The 9,803-nt window shown below is 41.2% G+C and overlaps 1 protein-coding gene across 1 annotated transcript in view; it reads right to left on the bottom strand.

Moving 5' to 3' along the window:
* Psmd13 (proteasome 26S subunit, non-ATPase 13) overlaps window positions 1–9,803 on the bottom strand; it is a 22,767-nt gene that overhangs the window by 4,782 nt on the left and 8,182 nt on the right. Inside the window, exons 3-9 of the mRNA XM_008854362.3 lie at window positions 6,792–6,826; window positions 6,651–6,706; window positions 6,369–6,412; window positions 6,109–6,195; window positions 5,623–5,794; window positions 3,383–3,462; window positions 3,173–3,298 (exon numbers count right to left, since the gene is read on the bottom strand). Coding sequence (XP_008852584.1) covers window positions 3,173–3,298; window positions 3,383–3,462; window positions 5,623–5,794; window positions 6,109–6,195; window positions 6,369–6,412; window positions 6,651–6,706; window positions 6,792–6,826 — 600 coding nt within the window. The remainder of the gene's footprint in view (window positions 1–3,172; window positions 3,299–3,382; window positions 3,463–5,622; window positions 5,795–6,108; window positions 6,196–6,368; window positions 6,413–6,650; window positions 6,707–6,791; window positions 6,827–9,803) is intronic.

Raw genomic sequence — 9,803 nt, 5'->3', positions numbered from 1 at the left:
CATAAATATAGTTTGGTTTTTTTTCTATCATGGCTTTCAGAGAATACATCTCTTACAGAGAAGAATCAGACAAGGAACAAACAGATAGCTTCCTAACATTAGTACTACTATGTCAGTTACTTTTAAAACCTCCAAAGGCAGAAAACCATTTTTTAAAAATAAGGACCCCGGGGCTGGAGAGATGGCTCAGTGGTTAAGAGCACTGACTGCTCTTGCAGAGGACCCGGGTTCAATTCCTAGCACCCAATGGTGGCTACGAACCGTCCTTAATTCCAGTTCCAGGGGAATCTGACACTCTCTTCTGACCTCTGAGGCTGCACTCACATACATGCAGGCAATATACTCATACACATAAAATATATATATGTAGATATATAGATAGATAAATAAATAAGGACCCTAAATTTTTCTATAAGGGGACTCTCAGGTTGCTACCAGTCTAGTTTGGCAATAAGAGGACACTAGGTTGAATCGTTTTAATAGTATAGGTCCTACTTCAGTTGGTAAGGAGATGGGTATATACCTTTTGTTCATTGATTTTAAATGGTGTTTTTTAGTTAGTATGGGCTGGATTAGCTAAGAATATATGGATCCTTGCAATGTCTCAAAAGGAGCTAACCTGAGTTGTGTCAGGACTAGTGCAATTAAACAGAGGTCATGTCCTCTGAGACCTTGTACATCTAAGACTATTTGTACCTGTCCCCTTTAGATAGGGAGCCCCAAACCAAGTAGGTCTATTTGGCCACTAGGTGGTGTCTGAGAACAGTATTTTATTTTTTCTTCTTCCAAGTACCTCTGATGTGAGGGCCCAGTTTTGGGGTCTGTCATCTTTTTGTTCAATGACATTTTGGCTCCAACGTAATATGGAATAAGCGACTAGGCTCATTTAGCTACATCACCAGCACCTGGAGAGCAGAGGCAGGCGGATCTCTAAGATCAAAGTCATCCTGGTCTACATAATGAGTTTCAGGCCAAATGGGGCTTCAGGGAGACTTTTTCTCAAAAAAAAAAAAAAAAAACAAAACCAAAAAAGAAAGAAGGAAAAAAAGTCCACATTCTGCCACCAAGGGCAATTCCAGTAGACACGTCTCCAGATACCACTGAACCTCTTTTCTTAAAAACTGATACAGCTAGCCAGTCTTTTTTTGTTTTTAAGATAGGGGTCTCATTCATTATGTTGCCAAGGCTGGTCTTGCATTTCTAGGCTTAAGTGATCATTCTGCCAAGCTGGGGCTACAGGAATGAATCATAGTACCTGGTTCCAGCTTCCTTTCTGGGTGGCACAGTTTGCTGACATGTCAATACACAATCAGACTACAGTAAACTCTTACTGGATCAGGTGCCTTCTATCTCCTCACAGTCCCTTTATTCATTCCCACCCTGCTCTATTATATATGAGTTTTACAAGTTAGTTTTAAACGTTAGGAAAATTCAAAGTTTCAGAAAAGTACAAAAACAACACAAGTTGTTTTAGTAACATTTGCTTCTAATAATTTCATTTTTATTTTGTTATTTAATTTAAAACTTTTTTTTTATGTGCATGAGTGTTTTGCCTGCATGTATCTAAGTGCACCATGTGGGTACAATGCCCATGGAGGCCAGAAAGGGATTCAGATCTCCTGAAACTGGAGTTACTGATGGTTGTTAGCCACTGTGTGTGCTGGGAATTGATCCCAGGTCCTCTGCAAGAGCAGCCAGTGCTTTTAACTGCTGAGCCATCTATCCAGCCCCCTAATTTTATTTTCTAAAAGATTTGACTGAACTGGGGAGATGGCTCAATGGTTACAGTGCTTACAGCTCAAAACAATGACCAGAGTTCAGATTCCCCCAGAATCCAAGTAAATGCTAGGCAGGTATGGAGTCTCACATGTAATTCCAGCTTTGGGAGGCAGACAGGAGATTCCCAGAGCAAGCTATCAAGACTATACATAAGGGCAAACTCTGGGTTCAAATGAGAGACCTTAAGATGAATAAGGTGGACAATGCTTGAGGAAGATCTCTGACATCAACTTTGAGCCTCCATACATGTGTGTGTGCATTTCACACACACACATATACACGAATACCTATACACACACATATACACTGTACTCATTTACATGAATAAGAAAAAAAAGGGGCTGGAGAGATGGCTCAGCAGTCAAGAGCACTGGCTGCTCTTGCAAAGGATCCAGGTTTGATTCCCAACATCCACAGGGCAGCTAACAACAGTCTGTAACTCTAGTTCCAGGGGATCCAAAACACCCTCTTCTGACCTCCACGGGCACTGCACGACACAGGTACACCTACCTACATGCAGCAATACACTCACACACACTAAAAAAAAAATTTTTTTTTAAAAAGGAAAATAAGCCGGGAGTTGTGGCACATGCCTTTAATCCCAGCACTTGGGAGGCTGAGGCTGGGGGATCTCTGTGAGTTCAAAGCCAGCCTGGTCTACATAGTGAGTTCCAGCCCAGTTGAAGCTACAGGGAGACCCTGTCTCAAAAAGACAAAAGAAAAAAATAAATAAATAAAAATTAACCCAGCAGGGTATGAGCAGCACCCACAAAATGAAAGGTCTACTTGCTGTTTCAATCCAAGAGTGGAGCACCTGCCTCAACTCTACCATCCCTGCTGCAAGCACTCCTAGAGCCTGCCTGCTCACGTTGGTCACGTTCTTTTCAATTCAGCAAATGTATTAAGTGTTTTCTTTTTCTCCATTCCCCCTGCATTTCTTTATTCACCCAAGGTCACATGGACACTGCCTTTCCCTTAGTAGATCTGTGATATTCCTTACCCAGCACGGATGAAAGTGCATGTTATACCTTTCATGATGAGCAGCACTGTAGCTACCCAGACCTCCAATGCCATGTTCTGGGAGATCAAGCCCGGTGTGTCAGTATCTCCTTTATGACCAGAGCTTCCTGGGTGCCTTGTGTGTGTAGCATAGAGGCTTAATGAACTCTTGTTGAAAGAATGGACACATCAGGTGTGGTGGTATATGCCTTTAGTCCCAGCACTCAGGAGGCAGAGGCAGGTGGAGCTCTGTGAGATCAAGGCCAGCCTGGTCTACGAATCGAGTTCTAGGTCAGTTGGGAATACAGGAAGACTCTATCTTGGAAAAAAACCAACAACAAAAAGGATGGACAGAAGCAGAGACAAGTAAGGGCCAGGGGTGTGTGGAACCTACCTGTTGGCCCCAGGCAGATTTCAGTGTCTGGAACCTATCTACATCACCACTATTGAAGGCATACAGAGTATCAATCAGCCACTGTCGGTCAGTGCTCCTCAGTGACTCCAGCACAGGGTGCATGAGCTGTGGAGAGAGAAAGAGTCAGTTGGCACAGTCAACTTTCCCTCTCCCACATGGTACTAAGGAATCAGTCCCAGGCCAACTTACAAGTTCTCCAAAGTTAAAAATTCCCTCGCCGAGAAGTCCTGCAAGTCCCAATGTGAAGGCTCTCTCCTGCTGTTCTGACACTACAATTAAAACAGTCATATCCCAGTTTTGTTTGGCTTTTAAAAGCTCACATAACCAGTCTTTGAATGGTTTTCATACCCACCCTTGGCATTAGCTGCCTCTTCTTAAGTGTTAGAACCTAGATTATACAAGGAACCATGCATATGGAAGTTTTGTAGAAATACCACTCACTTATTTTTTCCTAATCATGCGTGCTCTATTCACTGTTCAGCCTGTACTATTTCCTTCATTCCTCCCTTGCTCTGGGAAGCAGTACTGCTACTCCATCATCTTACAGTCACCGTAGTCTTCACCTCTTTAAACCAGAATATGCCTGCTTTCTGTTCTAAGATCAAGCCCCCTCCCCTTAAAATTTTTTAATTTAAGTGTATGAGTGTTTTGCCTACATGTGTGTAAGTATACCTGTGCATGCAATGCCTGCAGAGGCCAGAAGGTGTCAGATCCCCTGGAACTGGAGTTACTGATGGTTGTTGGCCATTATGTGGGTGCTAAGACCCAAACCTGGGTCCTCTGCAACAGTAGTCAGTTCTCTTAACTGCTGAGCGATCTCTCTAACCCTGAGACCAAGCCTTTTATTCTCTTGGCCATAGCAGTTGCTTTTCTAATATATTTTTCTTGAAATACTGTTGGGAGCTATTAGTATAAGCACAGCCATTATGTGCATTGAGCTATGGCAGGCTTGCTTGTTTACTTTATGACCTTTCACCTTGACTCAAGAGTTTGTGTATTTTACACACAAGTACCGAACTGTTCTGTCAAGTCGGGAGGAATGTGTTGATAATTTAGGGGAGATGGTTAAATGGTGGAATTCACAACAAGTATTTGACCGCTCCTTGACCCTCAGATAAAGGTGGGAAAAAAGAGCTGTTGAAGCTCATTGAGCTAAGCAAACTGTGGCTATCTGATGTTCTGCTGTATAAGAAGGCTGAGCTAAAATAACCCGGGGCTGCAGTGTCTACTGACAGTCCTCCCAAGTGTCTTTCTCTGTCTCTTGTTTTTCTTTCATCCTCACTCCCCATTTCAGGTGCTGTTCATCTCGGCCGGCTGGCACTGGCAACATACAGCAATCAAAGCTGCATCAGCATTTTTAGGAGTTTCTAGTCTAACCACAACAAAAAAGAAAATGCTGAAAAATTTACAAACTCATACTCCTTTATTTTGACTCTGGCCACTTTTCCTTCTACCCTCAGATCCTTTCAAGACTGTAATTTATTCCTGCAGACACAAACTTCATTTTTTTTTTTTTGTCTTTAAAAGATTTTTAAAAACACAAGGATAAATACACACTGCTTTAAAAAATTACATAACTGTACTAAAGCCACTTCCCCCTCCAGCAGGCTGGCCTTTAGCCACCTCCCCAGAGTGCCCCTCAATGTCACTCAGCTGCCACCTGCACTTGTCTGGCAGGGCTCCCACAGCAGGTGAACACTCCTTCTGCCTTGGCTGCAGATCCCACATTCCTCCTGTGGCTGCTGGGGGAAGTGCGGGAACTGGAGACACAGTGAAGCTGAGGGGATGGCAAGAACCCCGGGTTCCTGGATTCGGTGGCCCGGGATGGCCTGCGGTGTGGGCAGTAAGATGCCTTATCAGGTGCTCAATTGAAAATGCTGCCCTGTTGCTCCAAGGATGGCCTGCCCCCACAAACTTCATTTTATAGCAAAGTTCTTAGCTATGGGTAGCTCTCATGCCCTACGTCCTGCAGACGGTTTGGACACACATCACTATACCACTATAGGATCTGACTTAGGTGATAATGTGGACTTAGAGAAGAAAAGTGAAAAGACTGAGAATAATTTGCTGAGATATTATCCAAATCAACACTGGAGACAAATATGATATATAATCTTTATTTTTTTTGGTCTTTTTGAGACAGGGTCTCCCTGTAGCCCCAGATGTCCTGGAACTCACTATGTAGACCAGACTGGCCTTGAACTCCCAGAGATCTGCCCGCCTCTGCCTCCCAAGTGCTGGGACTACAGGCATGCGCCACCACGCGGCTAATGATATACAATCTTAAGTGTACACAAAGCTTTCCACTTTTCTTCACAAAGTGATTAACCTATCTGATTAAGCTGAGACCTACTCCCTTCAGTACCTTACAACTGCTGTGCTTGGGCATGTATTCCTGGGTGCCATGAATTTAGAAGGCCCTGTATTACCTGGCAGATCCTTGATGTCGACACAGCCCAGAAACCGTAGAGCATCTTTGTAGTAGGACGCGTGGTTTCCAATTGTTTGATAATATTTACTGGATAGATCATAGAAACGACTGTGAACTGATGTCACACCAGGGAGATTATTGAGCATCTCTTCAACATCTTCAATTGTTTCCTACACATAGAAATTTCTGACTTAAGACTTTATAGTAATATAAAAATGAAAAGTATAAGCTACAAGAGTAAAGATTGTTAATATTAGACTGGCTACATTAAAATGGAAAACTTTAGGCCAGGTATGATGGCACATGCCTTTAGCCTCAGCGCTTGGAAGGCAGAGGCAGGTGGATCTCTGGGAGTTCCAGACAAGTTGAGGCTACAGGGAGACCCTGTCTCAAAATAAAAGAGGAGGAAAAATATGTTATTGTTTTTCTATAGTTTTAAATGACTTTTTAAGCCAAACATAAATCTGGTTTATGGCACTCTTACCTTAGTAGCCTGTAGGTCCCCGATGTTTAACTTTAGAGCTCCAATTGCTGTCTTACACAGGATCACTGCCTCATCACTACTTTTTACCTGAAGACATCAAAAACAAGGAAACTTCTGAAATTCAGGCAGCTAACTTGCAAAGTGATTTGTTACCTAGGCATGGACTTGACTCTCAGACAAGGAAAATAACATCTAAAGACTTAAGACATAAACTATACTCACACATACTCCAGAAGATACTTTTCAAACTTCATACTCACCTTCTCACGAGTCTTTTCCAGAAAAGTAAGGGCCACATTAGGATCTAGAATAGAAAGAGCAAAGTCAAATCCACTAACAGCAGCTTCTCACCAGCCAAGACACCTATAAGATAAATAGGTCTCATCCTCCCCAACCCCACAAATTTCACAATGTACCCCAAGCTATCCCAAAATTATGTAGCTTAGACTGTAATCACTGCCTCACCAGAGTGTTGGGATTACAGGTATGCGCCACTAAACCTGGCAAATCCAGTATTTTTTATGAAACAAATAGGGGCTTACCAGTCATCTGTCTAACCACATGAAGAATTATTTCTACCAGGGACAAAGGGTTTACTCTGAAATAAAAAACCACAATTTTTTGAGTATTAAAAAATATTAATGTACTCATTCTCAAAGTGAAAAATGGACTAAAGTGTTTACCTGTGTTCAAATTCACTGATGAAGTTTTCATAAAGCTGTGAAATCAAAACAGGGAGAGTAAGTATAGAATATCCTTCATTCTGCAAAATCAGACTCCAAAAACTGTTTCTAAAGTTGCAGCATCAAAATTGTCAAGTGCTGGGAGGGAAAAAAAAAAAAGGAAAAAGCTGGGCATGGTGGCACATGCCTTTAGTCTTTAGTCCCATCACTCAGGAGGCAGACAGAGCGGCTCAGATCTCAGTAGACCGCCAGAGAGTGCCCAGTTCTGGCCTCCCTCTGGTGCAGGGTTGAGAACGGAGGGGACTGTCTGGATCCTGCCTCCATGTGGTGAAGGAAACCTGAGGGTACCTGACTGGAACCTGAATTGGGCTTCGGTGAGTCCTCCTGAATAGCTGATCTGAAGCAATCAGTTCCCTCCAAATTAAACCTGAAAGAACCTGAACCCTGTACCAACCAGCTTAACCAAAAAAGAAAGGATCTAGGCACCCCGATAATACAAAGAGAAGCATACTTCAATTTAATTCTCATATCAGAATCATAAACAACAAGAGGCATTCACATGCCAAAATCACAATGAAAGAATAATAAAATGGAAAGCCAAAACACTATGTCCCCCATCAAACTCCACCAGTCCTGTAGAAGAGTTCTACAAGGAGAACCCCCTACAGATAACCCAGGACACTGAATTTAAAAGAACAATCATAAACATGATCAAGAAATTCAATGAATTTAAAGAACATACGAACAAACAAATCAAAGAACTAAATGAAGATAGGGATAAAGTTCTGAATGAATTCACAAAAGAGATAGAAACATGAAAACTCAGGCAGAAATGAAGAAGGAAGTGCAAAACTCAACAAGCCTCACTGCTAGAATGAATGAAATGGAAAACAGAATATCAACACTGGAGGATAAAGTTGAAGAATTGGACCACTCATGAAGAACTGGACCACTCAAGCAAAGATTATGGAAAATTAAAAAAAACACAGGAATGGAATGCAAGAGATGTGGGGCAACATGGAAAGACCAAATCTATGGATCATAAGAAAAGAGGAAGGAGAAGAATTTCAGGTTAATGGTGTTGACCAGCTCTCAAACAGGGTTCTAGAAGAAAATCTCCCAAAATTAAGGAAAGACATCCTCATACAAATACAGGAAGCATATAGAACACCAAATAGACAGGATCAGAAAAGAAACTCCTCACAACATGTCATGGTAAAACACTAAATGTGCAGAACAAAGAGAATAATGAAAGCAGCAAAAGAAAAACAACAAATCACATACAAAGGAAAGCCCATCAGAATTGCAGATGACTTATCAATGCAAACTATGAAAGCCAGAAGAGCCTGAACCAAGGTATTTCTAGTTCTGCATAACAATAGATGCCAGCCCAGAATACTACACCCAGCAAAAATGTCTATTATAGTTGAGGGGGAAAGAAAAATCTTCCATGACACGAACAGCCTGAAAGAATACATGTCCATGAAACCAGCCCTTCAAAGAATACTTGAAGCAATACAGAGAGTGGAGAGAGAAACCACTATACCCCAGGGGCAACGAAAGAAAATAAGTAAAGGTATTATCTAGGAAACACAAAATTACACAGAGAACACAAACAGCAATCAAAATGACGGCAACCAATACACATCTTTCAATAATAACCTTAAATATCAATGGACTGAGCTCCCCAGTCAAAAGACGCAGGCTAAGTGAATGGATGATGAAACAAAATTCATCTCTTTCCTGTCTGCAGGAAACCCATCTCACCTTCAAGGACACGTACTACCTTAAGATAAAAGGATGGAAAAGAATATTCCAAGCAAATGGCACTAAGAAACAAGCGGGGGTTGCAATTCTAGTACCTGACAAAATAGATTTCAAAGTAAAATGAATCAGAAGAGATAAGGAGGGTCACTTCATTCTGATCAAAGGAACAGTTAACCAAGAAGGTATTACAATCCTTAACATATATGCACCAAATTCTGGTGCACCCAAATTCATAAAAACAACACTACAGGACTTTAAGACACAGATTAACCCCAACTCAGTAATTGCAGGGGACTTCAATACCCCACTGTCTCCATTAGACAGGTCAACTGGACAAAGAATAAACAGGCATCTGAATTAAATGATACCATTCATGAAGTGGACCTAACAATCTTTCGATTATTCCACCCAAACACCAAAGAATATATCTACTCAGCACCCCATAGAGACTTCTGAAAAATTGACCATATACTGGGCCACAAAACAAATCTCAACAAATACAAAAATACTGAAATAATTCCATGCAGTCTATAGGACCACAAAGCAATAAAGTTCAAAATCAACACTGGACAAAGCCCTAGTCACTACACGAACTTGTGGTGATTGAACAACACATTCGTAAACAATGAGTGGGTCAAAGGAAAAATTAAGAAAGAATAAAAGAATTCCTGGAATTCAATGAAAAGGACAACACAACACAACACAACCTTTGGGACACATTAAAAGGAGTCCTAAGAGGGAAGTTTATAGCTTTAAGTACCTACATTAAAAAATTAGAAAGAGCTCAAAGAAATGACCTAACACAGCAACTCAAGGCACTGGAAAGGCAAGAACAAATGAAACCCAAACCCAGCAGAAGAGAAGAAATAACAAAAATCAGAGCAAAAATTAATGAAATAGAAACAAAGAAAACAATACAAAGAATCAATGAATCTAAGAGCTGGTTCTTCAAAAAGCTAAACAAGATAGACAGACTCTTAGCCCAGTTAACTAAAAGAAAGAGCAAATCCAAATCAACAAAATCAGAGATGAAAGGGGAAACACCACAACAGACACCCAAAAGATCCAGACCATTATAAGGGAATATTTTAAAAACCTATATGCTACTGAATCTGAAAGTCTAAAAGAAATGGATGGGTATCTGAAATTATGGGAACCTCCAAAGTTAAACCAAGAAGAGATCAACAGTTTAAACAGACCCATAACATATAAGGAAATTGAAACAGTAATACAAAACCTCCCAAC

Source organism: Nannospalax galili, unplaced genomic scaffold, assembly GCF_000622305.1.
Source record: "Nannospalax galili isolate Female #2095 unplaced genomic scaffold, S.galili_v1.0 scaffold507, whole genome shotgun sequence".
Classification (NCBI taxonomy): domain Eukaryota; kingdom Metazoa; phylum Chordata; class Mammalia; order Rodentia; family Spalacidae; genus Nannospalax; species Nannospalax galili.
This window is presented reverse-complemented; position numbering and strand designations above follow the sequence as displayed.